This window comes from Oncorhynchus gorbuscha, linkage group LG06, assembly GCF_021184085.1.
Source record: "Oncorhynchus gorbuscha isolate QuinsamMale2020 ecotype Even-year linkage group LG06, OgorEven_v1.0, whole genome shotgun sequence".
Lineage (NCBI taxonomy): Eukaryota > Metazoa > Chordata > Actinopteri > Salmoniformes > Salmonidae > Oncorhynchus > Oncorhynchus gorbuscha.
Genome location: NC_060178.1, coordinates 12,163,749 through 12,180,949, shown reverse-complemented (window position 1 = coordinate 12,180,949; position 17,201 = coordinate 12,163,749). Strand labels below are relative to the sequence as shown.

The following is a 17,201-nucleotide window of genomic DNA, read 5'->3' as shown; positions in this document are numbered from 1 at the left end:
ATACGGCACTCCAGGCGATACTTTGCACACTGCCTTCATCAAGACAACATCGCATATGATGTGGATGAAGTCTTACGGCCAGACCCACAAACTAGTAATAAAAACAGATTTTAAAAAAAACAACAGATAAAAGAACACCTTACTGCACAAAGGGGACTGTGAAGAGACAGCCATTTTCTATATATATATATTGTATTGTAATTTGCACTGTACTATGTATTACACCTAGATATTGTGTGTACTGATGTGTAGGCTGTATGTGACGTTTTAAATGTACATTATGTATACTAAACAAAAGTATAAAATGCAACATACAACAACTCTACTGAGTTACAGTTTATACACGGAAATCAGTCAATTGAAATAAATTATGCCCTAATCTATGAATTTCACAAGACTGGGCAGGGGCGCAGCCATGGGTGGGCCTGGGAGGACATAGGCCCACCCACTTGGGAGCCAGAAATGCTCACTAACAGGGATGTAAACAGATTCGTGCACACAATTTGAGTGAAATAAGCTTTTTGTGCATTATGGACAATTCATGGGATCGTTTATTTTAGCTCATGAAACATGGGACGAACACTTTACATGTTGCGTTTATATTTTTGTTCAGTATAGTATGGTCCTTGACTAATAATGTTCTGTACTATGTCATGTTTCATGCAGACCCCAGAAAGAGTAGCAGCTGCTGTTGCAGCGTCTAATGGTGATCCTAATAAATACCAATGCTAGTAATTATAGTTTGATACTCTATCGCTGGTGAGCTTGAAAAGTAAACGGCTAATATTCTTGATCGCCTACATTTGTTGGAGCTGCATATTTATTACGCCAAACTCTCTCCCTACAATTTGACGTTTGCGTGCACCCGATCCACCCGACCTGTGTTGGTTGAACGTTTTCTGGTCTAATCAGAGGGCAGTGTGCGCATTCCTATAGCCAATCTGTTGCACATTGTTTTTGCGATGGGGATGCTTTTCTTCTGGCTGCGTGGAGAGGAGCCGAAGTACAAGGAGACTGTGCCCCAAAATGATTGACCAAACGTTACAAAACCTGGCCAAATCATTTCAAGTCATCTGTCTCAAGTCAAATCCCAAGTCCCAAGGCTCCAAGTAGTCTCAAGTTGTTTTATTTTCTATCAAGTCAAGTCTCAAATCATAAAATGTGTGTCCAAGTCATGTGACTCGAGTCCACAACCAGGTTATAGTTGTTGGAACCAGCAAGAAAGAGGCCCAACTTGTGGCTATTGGCATAGCGTCTCCCTCCCTTGAATACAGGCGGTTGACGTCAACAACCCTCATCAAATATTCAAAAATATATTCAAATAATGAGATGTATCCACCAATCTAAAGAGAGGACTAGGCGTGACTGTGACAGCTTGCCATGCCACTTTGTGGACAACTACTCCCATTATTGGTCAGAGAGACAAGAATCTTGCCAGTATATCCTTAATCTTTGGTGGAACCACGGTGGAAGGACTGTATGAAAAGGAAATATCTGAGCCTGTACAGTATGGAGAGGGTCACTAATGTGAGAAGGGTATCACCTCAGACTACTCACTGCCCCTCAAATGAGAGACCTTGAATAAGGAACACAGGTGTATCCAGATTTATCAATGAGCCATTTCAAAAAGGTCCCAGAGGCTTATATCATCACGGTGTGGGTATCCTTGTTAGTGTATTCACACACAGATGGCCTGGATTATTCATTAGAGAATGTCCGTCCTCTTATATGCTGCTGCCATCCAGCTAGAAGTAACTAGGGTGAGTGGGGAATACATGAGTGCTCAAATAAAATGTCTTTATTGAAAGTCAAAAGCTGTGCAAACATAAATCATACTGCTGTTCATAAAAGGTAACTTAAAAACAAATATCTTCAGAGATTAGAGCATGTTAGTTATTACCCTTTTATTAAAAGGGTCTGCACATCAGAACTCATTAGCAGCAATACCAGTGGACCTGCCTATTGTAAACAGAGGCAGCTTGCCCCCCTACAAACAAACGAGTGCTGTGCCTTTCTCCTTAGCCATGATTTTGGCAGAACCATTAAAGGTGAACTATGCAGAAATTGCTCCGCCATTTCCTGATTGATAAAATTCTAAAAGTTAACGACAAATCAAGCAAGTAGAGAAATCATTGTACCATCTAAACCGCTGGAAACATTTTCCATTACCAAAAATATTGTATTTTCAACTGTTTGAAGCTGGTGTACAAAACCAAACGTAAAAGATGCAAAAACAAAACTTAAATGGGAAGCAAAAAAAAAAAAAAAAAGTGCACTTCGAACAGCTCGACCACTTCTTAGACTTGCTTTCAATGCAAAGACAGATCTATAACTCCCATTTCTATGTGAATTTGGTCAGGTCGCCCAACATGTAACATAATGCAGCTTTAATAATAGAGTCCAAACATATGGCTTTGAACTTCTTTTACTTAAAAAAAAAAAAAATTGCACGGCAATGCTCATTAGTTCTTCCTCGTTTCAGTCAATGAGAGCAATATATCATGCACAAGGCCGCTTCATTCGCTAATAACTCTGGTGAGTCTGCCGTCGAGGACAGTAAGCATAGCAGAAGTCAAGGCAAAGTGGCATCACCGTTGTCGCTGAGCATCGGGAACTGGGCGTATAATCCTGCACTGTCCACAACTGTCAGTTGGGGTGTATTCATTAGCACACTGTAGCAAAACATTTTGCAACATAAACAAGAGTTTCTTATTGAAAAAGTTCAAGTACACTACAAGGCCAAAGGTTTGTGAACATTTGTTTGTCAAACATCTCATGCCAACTTCATGGGCATTAATATGTAGTTGGGGCCCCCCTTGGCTGCTATAACAGCCTCCATTCTTCTGGAAAGGCTTTCCACTAGATGTTGGAACTTTGCTGCAGGGCCTTGTTTCCATTCAGCCACAAGAGCATTTTGGGCGATTAGGCCTGGTTCGCAGTCTGCGTTCCAATTCATCCCAAAGGTGTTTGAAAGGGTTGATATCAGGGCTCTGTGTAGGCCAGTCAAGTTCTTCCACACCAATCTCAACAAACCATTAATCTATGGATCTTGCTTTGTGCATGGGGGCATTGTCATGCTGAAACAGCAAAGGGCCTTCCACAAACTGTTGCCACAAATTTGGAAGCACAGAATCTTCTAGACACGTCATATCAGGGCAGAAATATGACAAACTGACTTGTTGTGAAGGTTGCATCCTATGACGTGCCATGTTGAGTCACGGAGCTCTACGGGCCATTCTACTGCAAACGGGCTGAAATAGCCCAATCACCCATTTGAAGGGGTGTCCACATACATTTGGCTATGTAGTGTAGGTCCTTCTTCCATTTGGCTATGTAGTGTAGGTCCTTCTTCCATTTGGTTCCTAGTGAATACAACCCTGATGTGATGAGACGAGGACTGTCCGGGGATACCGGTAGGGAGTAGTGTCCACTGGCGTTAGCTAGTCTCTGACCAGCAGAGTGCAGTAGAGCCTGACCAGCAGAGAGCAGTAGAGCCTACAGAGCCTGATCAGCAGAGTTTCCATTCTGATGCCCCCCCTCGTAGTCCAGCTGGCACAGTATCATGTTGTTCTTCAGGAAAAACTTGTCTCCCACGCAAAATCTGCAGACACACACACACACAAATTAGTGCCTTCATTTAAGACCAATGAAACTTCCCAAGTCCTTAAAAGCAGTAGTCATTGGGTAAAGGAAATGAATATACCTCCATACAGTATGCTGCATTCCATACAGTATGCTGCATTCCATACAGTATGCTGCATTCCATACAGTATGCTGCATTCCATACAGTATGCTACATTCCATACAGTATGCTGCATTCCATACAGTATGCTGCATTCCATACAGTATGCTGCATTCCATACAGTATGCTACATTCCATACAGTATGAAGGCCTACTGCCACGTCGTGGGAAAGTCAGTTGCACAATTGAATGCATTCAACTGAAATGTGTGAATCAGAGGTGTGGGGGAGGCTGCCTTAAACTGGCGAGCAGTTGTGGGTTAACTGCCTTGCTCATGGGCAAAAGTGCCTTACTCTACCTTGCTGGCACAGGGATTCGAACCAGTAACTTTTTGGTTACTGGCCCAATGCTCTTTACCGCTAGGCTACCTGCCGCACCATATACAGTACCTCAATTTCAGGCTCTAAAAAAGATTTGACCTTGTTCCAGAGAGTACCTTAAAGCATTCATACATTTTGATTGTTTGGTATTTGCTGTACTTGCTTCAAGACCAAACTCTTAGCTGGTTGTTTGCACCATTTTGTCTGACCTCAAATGCTCACTAAGAGGCCATACATTAAGTCCCTCTTATAGGCTAAAAATATTCCAAAAGCACCAGACAGTCAAACGGATACCCAACATGCCTGTTACTCACATAAACAAGCTATTCACGGGATCTATCATGATTATTTTCCTTTCAGGGTCACTTGATGCCTGCTTTCAAGGCATACACAGTATGTGGGGTGAACTGGGATTCATTCATTAGGCACCAAACTGAAGAAAACAGAATGAAACCGGGAGGGAGCACTTGGGACTCAATTTTTGTTTTCCATTGCAAAACGTGTTCCGTTGTGTGTCCTAATGAATATAGCCTTGAGGCTCCCCTCATCTCACCTCTGGTTGCACAGCTGGCAGGCAAAGCAGTCCAAGTGGTAGACATTCTCCCTGGCTCTCATCACCATCTCAAAGGCCGGGATCACCTTACTGCAAGCGGCACAGTTCCCCGTCATCCCAAAAAGCCTGGAGGTGGTGGAGAAAGAGATGCAATGATGTGGGTTGTCTGCATTAGGAAACACCAATTAGGAAATAGACTTTAGTTTCTCATTGGACAAGTTCAGATTCTATCCATCTCCTCTCCTTTCACTACGTTTCATGACAACTGAACACGACCCAGGTAGCCGACTGCTTTGATAATGAGTTAACTAGGACTTGACATATTATCATTGATGGAAGAGCGCTTTGAGAAGAACCACGTCCATGGGTTGAGTCCCTCATAGGATCTACAAAGAGCTGCATCAGAATGTCAAGTCTCACAAAACATGATAGTGCCATAGACCAGTGGCAAACGAGACTACAAGCAAGCAGGCCTAATGAAGCCTAACGAAGGCAATGCTAATGGGGCCTTGGTATGCACCTGGTGTTTCTCCTTAACAAGGGTATGGGCCTTAATGCTAATTCCACACTAATGGACCAATTAAAATAAATCACATGGTTTTAATCCCGGCCTTCAAAGGCTTTCTGCCTGATCGTCGCGATGACGAGGAAAACAGGAGGCAATTTAGCCAATTTAACTGTCAAACTGGTTTTCCCCTCTAAAAGCAATGCAGCTAATGAGAGACTTAGCTTCAACCAAATCCAGCTGGATCTTACACATGAGACTTGCACTTGAGTTGAATGACTGGTAGTGGGGCTAAATATATTCACAAGGGTTTCTATAGCAGCAACCCCAGAATAGTTCTGAGGGTTTTCTGTGCACGAGTGTATTGATGTATGTAATATAATAATAATATAATATATGCCATTTAGCAGACGCTTTTATCCAAAGCGACTTACAGTCATGTGTGCATACATTCTACGTATGGGTGGTCCCGGGGATCGAACCCACTACCCTGGCGTTACAAGCGCCATGCTCTACCAACTGAGCTACAGAAGAGTTTATTTCCAAAATGAGTTATCCACCAATTTTTCACATTTGTGTTTCCCCCCACCTCATTAATTATAGGTACCTTCATGTGTGTAAAATATTACTATTCTTATTTTTATTCATAGAGTTTAGATGTATATGAAAATTACACTTTCTTTTGCAAAACGCTATATTGTTTAGCTGGAATGTAATGTTGGTATCCTGTATATTTGACTGTGACATGTGGTGGTCTCACCTAGATATCTTAAGATGAATGCACTTACTGTAAGTCGCTCTGGATAAGAGCATCTGCCAAATGTAAATGTTTTACATAAATATTGGATTATTTACAAAAATATTTTGTATATTAACGTCACAATGTGTTCCCATTTGTACATTTCTTCATTATAAAATGTTTTATTGCATTTCATAATTTCTTTAAAACAAAATAAGCCAATTTACCAACATGTATGAAAATGGGTATAAAGATTGTTGGAATGAAACTCTTCATTAAGGAGTTGAACCCATAATGATTCATTTCCAGGTCTATACACTATACTATACTATTTTATCTGCTAACCAAAACATGGAGATGCTGTTATTTGCCTGTTCTGCCCCCTTCACCAAACTGAGGTAATTTGCCTTAAATCAAAAGATGACCGGATAGATGACCGGATAGGAAGGAGCAACATGGCAATAGTTCCATCAATTGGAAGTCTAGGTTGAGACAACACCATTATTACTTACACCCTTCCCTACAAACACAGAGGGGTAGAGGCTTGAAGGGTTGGATCGTGTTCAGTAGGGTACGCAACGTTTTAAAACATTTTGCAATGGAAAACATTTTTTTTTAATTATTGGAAAAGTTAATATAGTCTCTCCCTGTCTCTGTCCGTTTTCTTCCATGTGGTGCCTAATGAACACAGCCCTGGTTTGAGAGTCCTTACCTCAGGTAGTCCTTGTGACAGAGGATGAGGTTGGCTCTGGTGTAGAGGGTGGAGCCCACATCACCCAGGCGACAGTCACAGCAGGCACACTTCAGACAGTCCTCGTGCCAGTACCTGTCCAGCGCCTCGAGCATAAAGCGGTCCATGATCCTCCGGTTGCACCCGGCGCAGACCCTCGGCTTCCCTCTGGACTGGAGAGGCACAAGGGAGACGCCTACAGACACGCAGACACAGATTTGGATGTAGGCTACAGTACAGCCATCCCTAACCCTCAGTTACATGACCAAGGAATATTGTTTGGCTACCGTAACGTTCTATGGTTCTCTCAGGGCTATCATTATCTCGTGGTCACTTCTAAATCATATTTTGGTCTTAAACATTTTCTGACTCCACAGCCTATTATGAATGGGACCCTTTCTGGTGCTATATGGCCAGACTGATCCGGTCATAACACAATAATTTCAATGTGAATTAACATTTAAAAAAATAAAAAATAAACTGATTTAGTTAGTTTGTGGTGGAAAAAGTTCTGGCTATCCCTTTAATCCAGTCCCAATGACCAAAGAGACATGGTATTTGCCCTTGCTACATCCCAAAAGCCTTCAGATTGTAAATTCATATCACATAGGCTACATTCCTAATTAGGCCTACATGTCGAAAACACAGACGGACAAGGAAATACAAGTCTGTGAATCGTAGACCGACCGTTCGAGCATGAGTTGCTTAAATGTAGACATCCAAATCAGTAACTCACTTTCCTCCTTGTCAAACACCATCGTTCAGACGGCGATTCGACTCCGAGAAACCTTCACACGGCTGCGACAACCTCTCAATGTCCCCCTCGACGTTCGGACGCAAATTCTCGCTGGTCGACGCAAATGGACTTAGATTCTCTTGAAGGTGATCGTATCAAAGTCTTCCAGCTCCGCTAGTAGGAATTGAACGCTTGCAACGATATCAAATCTGACCAGGCATGATTATCTCCATTATAACCCTTTCATGTTGGCAAATTGGGCTATAAGTAAAAAGTATATTATGGCATGTGAAAAATAGGCAAAATAGTCCATAGATGTCAGTGGATCAATAATCCTACTTCTCCCGCGATATCTACCAAAAGTGTCAGGTTGTATTTCAATAGCTCTGGTGTTGCCACAGCACTTAGATCCATTATACTTAAAAGCATCGGATCAAGCGTTTCAAAGTAGTCTACGGTCGACCTCGGCGTTCTGCCTCTCTAGTTGTGCCAATGCTCTGTAAAAATGTGCACGGCTCTCATAGACCTGCGTGTCCCCGCGCGTGCTAATTATATAAAGTCATTATGCTCCGATCTGATTAGTGGCCCCTCCCCCTCTTTGAATCAATTATTCAATACACACTCTGCCTGTGCCTAAGTATTTTTTTTGTATAAGCTTATTCAAGGACACCAATTACCCTAAGGGCACTTCTCTCATTACTGTAATTTGAACAGGACACAAATGCATTGCCCATTGGGAAGTGTGTGTGTGTGTGTGTGTGTGTGTGTGTGTGTGTGTGTGTGTGTGTGTGTGTGTGTGTGTGTGTGTGTGTGTGTGTGTGTGTGTGTGTGTGTGTGTGTGTGTGTGTGTGTGTGTGTGTGTGTGTGTGTGTGTGTGTGAGCTACTCACAAGCTTTTAAGCAAAGCTCCATTAGGCAAAGATTTTCACTTCATGTCTTTGCTTTGAAACTTCACCAGATTCACAATTGAGCATTGAGAGCCTTCAACCTCTATCCGCTATCCTTTATTCTCTATCCTTCAACCTATATCCTTTACCCTCTATTCTTTATCCTCTATCCTCTATACTTGATCCTCTATCCCTTGATCCTTTATGCTCTATCCGCTATCCTTTATTCTCTATCCTTCAACCTATATTCTTTATCCTCTATACTTGATCCTCTATACTTGATCCTTTATCCTCTATCCACTATCCTTTATCCTTTATCTGCTATCCTTTATCCTCTATCCTCTATCCTCTATTCTTTATCCTCTATTCTTTATCCTCTATTCGCTATACTTTATCCTTGACCCTCTATACTTGATCCTTTATCCTCTATTCTTTATCCTCTATTCTTTATCCTGTATTCGCTATCCTTTATCCTCTATTCTCTATCCTTCAATCTCTATTCTTTATCCTCTATCCTTTTTCTCTATCTTCTACCCTTTATCCTCTATCCTTTTTCCATCTATCCTTTACCCTCTATCCTCTCTCTATCCTTCAATCTCTATTCTTTATCCTCTATCCTTTATCTTTAGCATCTATCCTCCAACCGCTATCCTTTATCATCTATCCTTTATCCTCCAACCTCTACCCTCTATCCTTAACCTCTATCCTTCATCCTCTATCCTCTATTCTTTATCATCTATCCTTTATCCTTCAATCAATATCCTCTTCTTTTTCCTCTATCCTTTATCCTCTATCCTTCAATCAATATCATCTATCCTCTATCATTTATCCTTTATACTCTATCCTCTATTCTTTATCCTCTATCCTCTATCCTCTATCCTCTATCCTTTATCCTCTATCCTTTATCCTCTATCCTCTATCGCCTTTCAGCCCTATTATCTTCTGTTCGCCTTTTCAAAAGTTACACTTAATTTATCAAACAAGTTAGACTTAATTTATGTATAAAACTCAAATCCACCACCAAACAGGGTCGTATTCATTAGGACACACCATAGCAAAACGTTTTTTCAACAGAAAATGAAAATGTGCCTTTCTTATTGGACTAGTTTAGTGTTCTTCCATAGTTGGTGCCTTATGAACACTGACCCAGATAAATACCACTCATTAGGAATGAATGAGGCATGAAAAATATTCTTGACTCCTCCTGACATTCCTCTAAATTAGCACACACCAATTACCCAGACCATTGATGGTATGCTCTTGCCTTTCATCTGGGGCCGTATCAAACATCTTAGAGAAGGAGTGCTGATCTGGGATCAGTTCCAACCTGTCTATGTAGTCTTATTCATTAGGATTTAAGGCTGCGTTCACACAGGTATCCCAATTCTGATCTTTTTTTCAGTAATTGGTCTTCAGACCAATTAGATCAACTCTTTGGTCAATGATTTGGCAAAAGATCAGAATTGGGCTACCTGTGTAAACGGCCAGTGCTATCTTGAATCCTTGGGACATCCGTCTCTAATGCCATCCCATTGCTAGAGGACTCCTGATATCTCCAGTGATAAGTATAATTTTACAGGTGATTGTTGACACATCAACCAGCATTAAGCGGCAGGGCAATTTGTGACTGTTGATTTTTTTTTTGGTAATCAGTGGCTATATTGGAGAAGGTGTAGTTTCTCCTCTTTTAGGCAATCGGCAATTGGTAGCGGGAGGTGTGCTCTTAACCTCTGCTAGGCAAGTAGCAATAAGTGTTAGTTCTTTAGTTTTAGCCGAAACAAAGACAGGTCTGCGGAGTTGGAAGGACGGACAGATGGACGGACGGACGGACTGACCAGACCACACCACTCTCACTTGAGAATCATGCCTTGTTATTTACAGACTAATTTTGCTCTTTGTCAACTATGTGTGTGTTTTCTATACCTGTTCGCTCCTCTCCCAGTAGGCTTTACAGATGCTTCCCACCCCTTGGCTGCAGCCCTTCTTATTTAGTGTTTTACCCTGATGGAGACATGGATCACCCCAGAGAACACTGCTACTCCAGCTGCTCTCTCTCCATCTGACTACGTGTTCGCTCATAGTCCGAGAGCATCTGGTTGTCATGGTGGTGGCACAGGGCTACTAATTTCTCCTAAGTGGAGACTTTCTCTTTCTCCCTCACTCACATGTCCATTTCATCTGAATTCCATGCTGTCACTGTCACTTGTCCACTTAAGCTTAACATTGTTGTCATCTATTGCCCACCAGGTGCCTTTAGTTTGTCCATGAGCTTGCCACCTCCATAAGGAAATGTTCCTGATGGCTCACCGCCATTGTCAATCTCCCGACGTCTGCCTTCGATTAATTTCTTTCCACCTCTTTCTTCCCCTCCTTCTTTCGACCTCACCCTTTCCCAGTCCCCTCCCACTCACAAGGCAGGCAATACCCATGACCTCAACTTTACTAGAGGCTGTTCGCCTACTAATCTCTCTGCAACCCCCCTCCAAGTCTCTGCTCACTATTTTGTTTCCTTTTCTGCCTCCCTTTCCTCCAACCTTAAACACTCAGACCCTACCCAGATGGTCATGTGCCATTGTAATCCTTCCTCTCTCTCTCTCTCTCTCTCTCTCTCTCTCTCTCTCTCTCTCTCTCTCTCTCTCTCTCTCTCTCTCTCTCTCTCTCTCTCTCTCTCTCTCTCTCTCTCCTGACTCTGCCTCTTCAACCCTACTCACCTGCCTTTCTGCATCCTATGACTTTCACTGTCCCCTTTCCTCCTGACTGGTTTGGCTCTCCCCTTCTGCTCTGTGGGTGAGTGACTCATTGCTAGCTTACAGAACAGGGCTGCGGGCAGCTGAAGAAAATTGAGGAAAAATACATTTCCGGAGGACCTATCATCCTTTCACTCCCTCTCTACCTTCTCTTCCTCCGTATCTGCTGCTAAAGCCACTTTCTATCACTCTAAATGTCAAGCTTCTGCCTCTAACCCAAGGGAGCTCTTTTACCACATTCTCTCTCTTATTAATCATCGTCCCTCTCCGCGGATGACTTTGTCAACCACTTTGAAAAGAAGGTTGACGACATCCGTTCCCCATTCACTCAGCTTATTAAGTCCACTGGTTCGACTCACACAGAACTACCCTACATCTTGACCTCTTTCCCCCTCTCTCTCCAGATGAAATCCTCAGACTAGTGAGGTCTGGCCACCCTGACAACCTGCCCACTCGACCCCATTCCCTCTTCCCTTTTCCAGACCATCACTGGAAGCCTTCTACCATTCCTCACTTCCTTCATCAACTCATCCCTGACCACTGGCTGCATCCCCTCTGACTTCAAAATGGCCAGAGTCGCTCCCCTCTTCAAGAAACCATCACTCGACCCATCTAACGTCAAACTACATACATGTGTCCCTTTCTTTTCCATAATACTTGAGCTCTGACCACCACCTGAGCTCAACCTCAACAAAACTGAGCTTTTCTTCCTCCCGGGGAAGGCCTGACTGCTCCAAGACCTCTTCATCATGGTTAACAACTCCATGGTGTCCCCTTCCCAGAGATCAAAGAACCTTGGTGTGACCCTGGACAACACCCTGTCGTTCCCTGCAAACATCAGCAGTGACTCTCTCCTGCAGGTTGATGCTCTACAACATCCATAGAGTATGAACCTACCTCACACAGGAAGCGGCACAGGTCCTAATCCAGGCACTTGTCATCACCAGTCTGGACTATTGCAACTCAATGTTGGCTGGGCTGCCCGCTTGTGCCATCAAACCCCTGCAACTTATCCTATCTGGTGTTCAACCTTCCCAAGTCACCCTACTCCTCCTCACGCTCCACTGGCATCCACTACAAGACAATGGTACTTGCCTACGAAGACAATGGTACTTGCCTACGAAGCAGCAAGAGAACCCCACCTATTCAAAGAGTTTCTTAAATAATCCCATAGCAACCCCCCCCCCCAACAGGTCTGATACGTTGATATGAGTTGTCAAATGAGAAGAAAGCACAAAATCCTTATTTTGATATATCAATACTAATGTTCTGAATAGTGTTGGTGACGGTTTGTCTATTCATAGAGCCATTGTGCAGGACCATTAGGCTAATTGTACTAATGGGTCGCTCCTTACATAAGAGGTGTGTGGGTGGCTGTGGTTAGTGCCATCAACTGTCAGCTCAAGGACCTTTTTACTTTTTGCCATCTGCTCCTTCAGTGCTGTCAATGGCAGGACCACACACAGTCAGATGGGTTCCCTTCATAAAAAATATCTGTTGGATACTGACGGTTATCAAAGTGGACACCCTAGTTTATTTTTTTAATTTTTTTTATTTCACCTTTATTTTTACCAGGTAGGCTAGTTGAGAACAGGTTCTCATTTGCAACTGCGACCTGGCCAAGATAAAGCATAGCAGTGTGAACAGACAACACAGAGTTACACATGGAGTAAACAATTAACAAGTCCATAACACAGTAGAAAAAAAGGGGCAGTCTATATACAATGCGTGCAAAAGGCATGAGGAGGTAGGCGAATAATTACAATTTTGCAGATTAACACTGGAGTGATAAATGATCAGATGGTCATATACAGGTAGAGATATTGGTGTGCAAAAGAGCAGAAAAGTCAATAAATAAAAACAGTATAAAAACAGTATGGGAATGAGGTAGATGAAAATGGGTGGGCTATTTACCAATAGACTATGTACAGCTGCAGCGATCGGTTAGCTGCTCAGATAGCTGATGTTTGAAGTTGGTGAGGGAGATAAAAGTCTCCAACTTCAGCGATTTTTGCAGTTCGTTCCAGTCACAGGCAGCAGAGTACTGGAACGAAAGGCGGCCAAATGAGGTGTTGGCTTTAGGGATGATCAGTGAGATACACCTGCTGGAGCGCGTGCTACGGATGGGTGTTGCCATCGTGACCAGTGAACTGAGATAAGGCGGAGCTTTACCTAGCATGGACTTGTAGATGACCTGGAGCCAGTGGGTCTGGCGACGAATATGTAAAACGGATGGCACTGTGATAGACTGCATCCAGTTTGCTGAGTAGAGTGTTGGAAGCCATTTTGTAGATGACATCGCCGAAGTCGAGGATCGGTAGGATAGTCAGTTTTACTAGGGTAAGCTTGGCGGCGTGAGTGAAGGAGGCTTTGTTGCGGAATAGAAAGCCGACTCTTGATTTGATTTTCGATTGGAGATGTTTGATATGAGTCTGGAAGGAGAGTTTGCAGTCTAGCCAGACACCTAGGTACTTATAGATGTCCACATATTCAAGGTCGGAACCATCCAGTGTGGTGATGCTAGTCGGGCATGCGGGTGCAGGCAGCGATCGGTTGAAAAGCATGCATACCATACGTATGCATGGAAGAACTATATGAAGCTACACAAAATACTGTTGCGTAGCAAAACTACGCAGACGTGTGCAGCCACGCAATTCATAACTCAATGCAAGAATGCAGGATCGCCGTTTTGCATATAGCGCTCTTGCATTGCATATGTAGGCCAAGGGGAAAAAATGGTATCTATCTTCATTGGGGAAATTATTTTTGTTACATAAATAACAATTCCTTTCAGCCCATATGTGTAATCCTATGTTGCACACTCACTATCCCTCTGTTTAATTAGGCCATTTTTGCCCTAACTAACGTGGAGGTGGTCCTGAAGTTCATCTGTCGAATGTACACTTGAGGACTGCAGTGATTTTATCTCAGAGGAGGTAGCCTACCTTCCATTAGTTTTCTGTGGGGGAAAACTAACTACATCCACAAATGTTCCAGTTCTAAGGGAGGTTAAGCGATCTGGAGGGATCCAATCTCCTGCCTATTCAACTGAACAGAGTTTGAAATTGGGGATGAGATGTGGTCAGCGACTGTGACATGAGAGTGGGCTAATCGATGGCCTTTCTGATTGGCTCCCTTACAACATCCTAGCAGTTCCCGTGGGTTGGCTACTCTTCCTCTCTCTCCAAGTCAATTCCCTTCGACACTGGAGCTAAATGAGATCAGTGACGCTCCACAGTCCCTCTGTCACCATCCAGCACCTCTTCTCAGCTGGGAGAACAGAGGTAAAGAGGAGGGGAAGAAGCTAAATAGGAAGAGGTGGGAGGGGGGAAAGGAGATGGTGAGGGATGAACTGAGATTGAAAGAAGGAAAAGAGAGACTGAGTATGAAAGTCGATCGAAAAATAAAAATATTGAAGCTGAAGCTATGAGGCAGGAATTTATTGAGCTAGTCAAAATTAGCAAGCACAGTGTTTAATTAAACCTGGTTAATCAGGTGCCAGTTCATAAACCATATTAGAATTAGATATACAAAACCACATTTACTGTTATGCAGGTGAATGAGGACCCAAAAGCGACTTGGCGAAAACAGAGTCTTTAATCCAGTAAAGTAAATATACAATCATAAAGCACAATTTCACTCGTAATCACGAGAACTGACTGGAGACTCGATAATAAACTGCAGGTTGCCTCGGGAAGGCACTTGACCGTAGCAGACTCAGACACCTGCTCACCACGCAGCATCTGAGGGAAACACGACACGACAGGGCGATACAAAGACACAGCACGGTGAACAATAGACAAGGATCCGACAGGGCAGAAACGGAAAACAAGGGGAGAAATAGGGACTCTAATCAGGGGAAAAGATAGGGAACAGGTGTGGGAAGACTAAATGATTGATTAGGGGAATAGGAACAGCTGGGAGCAGGAACGGAACGATAGAGAGAAGAGAGAGAGGAAGGGAGAGAGAAAAAGGGGGAACGAACCTAAAAAGACCAGCAGGGGGAAAACGAACAGAAGGAAAAGCAAAATGACAAGACAATATAAGGCAAAACATGACAGAACCCCCCCCACTCACCGAGCGCCTCCTGGCGCACTCGAGGAGGAATCCTGGCGGCAACGGAGGAAATCATCAATAAGTGAACGGTCCAGCACGTCCCGAGACGGAACCCAACTCCTCTCCTCAGGACCGTAACCCTCCCAATCCACTAAGTATTGGTGACCCCGTCCCCGGGAACGCATGTCCATGATCCTACGTACCTTGTAAATAGGTGCGCTCTCGACAAGGACGGGAGGGGGAGGGAAGACGAACGGGGTGCGAAGAAAGGGCTTGACACAGGAGACATGGAAGACAGGATGGACGCGACGAAGATGTCGCGGAAGAAGCAGTCGCACAGCGACAGGATTGACGACCTGGGAGACACGGAACGGACCAATGAACCGCGGAGTCAACTTACGAGAGGCTGTCGTAAGAGGAAGGTTGCGAGTGGAAAGCCACACTCTCTGGCCGCAACAATACCTAGGACTCTTAATCCTACGTTTATTGGCGGCTCACAGTCTGTGCCCTGTAACGGCAAAGTGCAGACCTCACCCTCCTCCAGGTGCGCTCACAACGTTGGACAAACGCTTGAGCGGAGGGAACGCTGGACTCGGCAAGCTGGGATGAGAACAGAGGAGGCTGGTAACCCAGACTACTCTGAAACGGAGATAACCCGGTAGCAGACGAAGGAAGCGAGTTGTGAGCGTATTCTGCCCAGGGGAGCTGTTCTGCCCAAGACGCAGGGTTTCTGAAAGAAAGGCTGCGTAGTATGCGACCAATCGTCTGATTGGCCCTCTCTGCTTGACCGTTAGACTGGGGATGAAACCCGGAAGAGAGACTGACGGACGCACCAATCAAACGACAGAACTCCCTCCAAAACTGTGACGTGAATTGCGGGCCTTTGTCTGAAACGGCGTCTAACGGGAGGCCATGAATTCTGAACACCTTCTCGATGATGATTTGTGCCGTCTCCTTAGCGGAAGGAAGTTTAGCGAGGGGAATGAAATGTGCCGCCTTAGAGAACCTATCGACAACCGTAAGAATCACAGTCCCCGCAGACAAAGGCAGACCGGTAATGAAGTCTAGGGCGATGTGAGACCATGGTCGAGAAGGAATGGGGAGCGGTCTGAGACGACCGGCAGGAGGAGAGTTACCTGACTTAGTCTGCGCGCAGTCCGAACAAGCAGCCACGAAACGGCGCGTGTCACGCTCCTGAGTCGGCCACCAAAAGCGCTGGCGAATAGAAGCAAGAGTGCCTCGAACACCGGGATGACCAGCTAACTTGGCAGAGTGAGCCCACTGAAGAACAGCCAAACGAGTGGAAACAGGAACTAAAAGAAGGTTACTAGGACAAGCGTGCGGCGATGCAGTGTGCGTGAGTGCTTGCTTAACCTGTCTTTCAATTCCCCAGACTGTCAACCCGACAACACGCCCATAAGGAAGAATCCCCTCGGGATCAGTAGAAGCCACAGAAGAACTAATAACTAAAAATAAGCGCAAGGATGAACCTTATCGTCAGACTGGAAGCGCTGGGATAGAATGGCTCCCACGCCTACCTCTGAAGCGTCAACCTCGACAATGAATTGTCTAGTGACGTCAGGAGTAACGAGGATAGGAGCGGACGTAAAACGTTCTTTTAGAAGATCAAAAGCTCCCTGGGCGGAACCGGACCACTTAAAACACGTCTTGACAGAAGTAAGAGCTGTGAGAGGGGCAGCAACTTGACCGAAATTACGAATGAAACGCCGATAGAAATTAGCGAAACCTAGAAAGCGCTGCAACTCGACACGTGACCTTGGAACGGGCCAATCACTGACAGCTTGGACCTTAGCGGAATCCATCTGAATGCCTTCAGCGGAAATAACGGAACCGAGAAAAGTAACGGAGGAGACATGAAAAGAGCACTTCTCAGCCTTCACGTAGAGACAATTCTCTAAAAGGCGCTGTAGAACACGTCGAACGTGCTGAACATGAATCTCGAGTGACGGTGAAAAAATCAGGATATCGTCAAGATAGACAAAAACAAAGATGTTCAGCATGTCTCTCAGAACATCATTAACTAATGCCTGAAAAACAGCTGGCGCATTGGCGAGACCAAACGGCAGAACCCGGTACTCAAAATGCCCTAACGGAGTGTTAAACGCCGTTTTCCACTCGTCCCCCTCTCTGATGCGCACGAGATGGTAAGCGTTACGAAGGTCCAAC

The 17,201-nt window shown here is 44.3% G+C and overlaps 1 protein-coding gene across 1 annotated transcript; it reads right to left on the bottom strand.

Moving 5' to 3' along the window:
• Positions 1-1,780: 1,780 nt before the first annotated feature.
• On the bottom strand, positions 1,781-7,837 carry LOC124037014 (rhombotin-1-like). Its single transcript, XM_046351634.1, has 4 exons — positions 7,326-7,837; positions 6,572-6,785; positions 4,616-4,741; positions 1,781-3,601 (listed from the first exon to the last, which is right to left on the bottom strand). Exons 1-4 carry the CDS (start codon positions 7,345-7,347, stop codon positions 3,496-3,498), a joined length of 468 nt encoding a protein of 155 aa, XP_046207590.1. The 5' UTR covers positions 7,348-7,837; the 3' UTR covers positions 1,781-3,495.
• Positions 7,838-17,201: the final 9,364 nt, after the last annotated feature.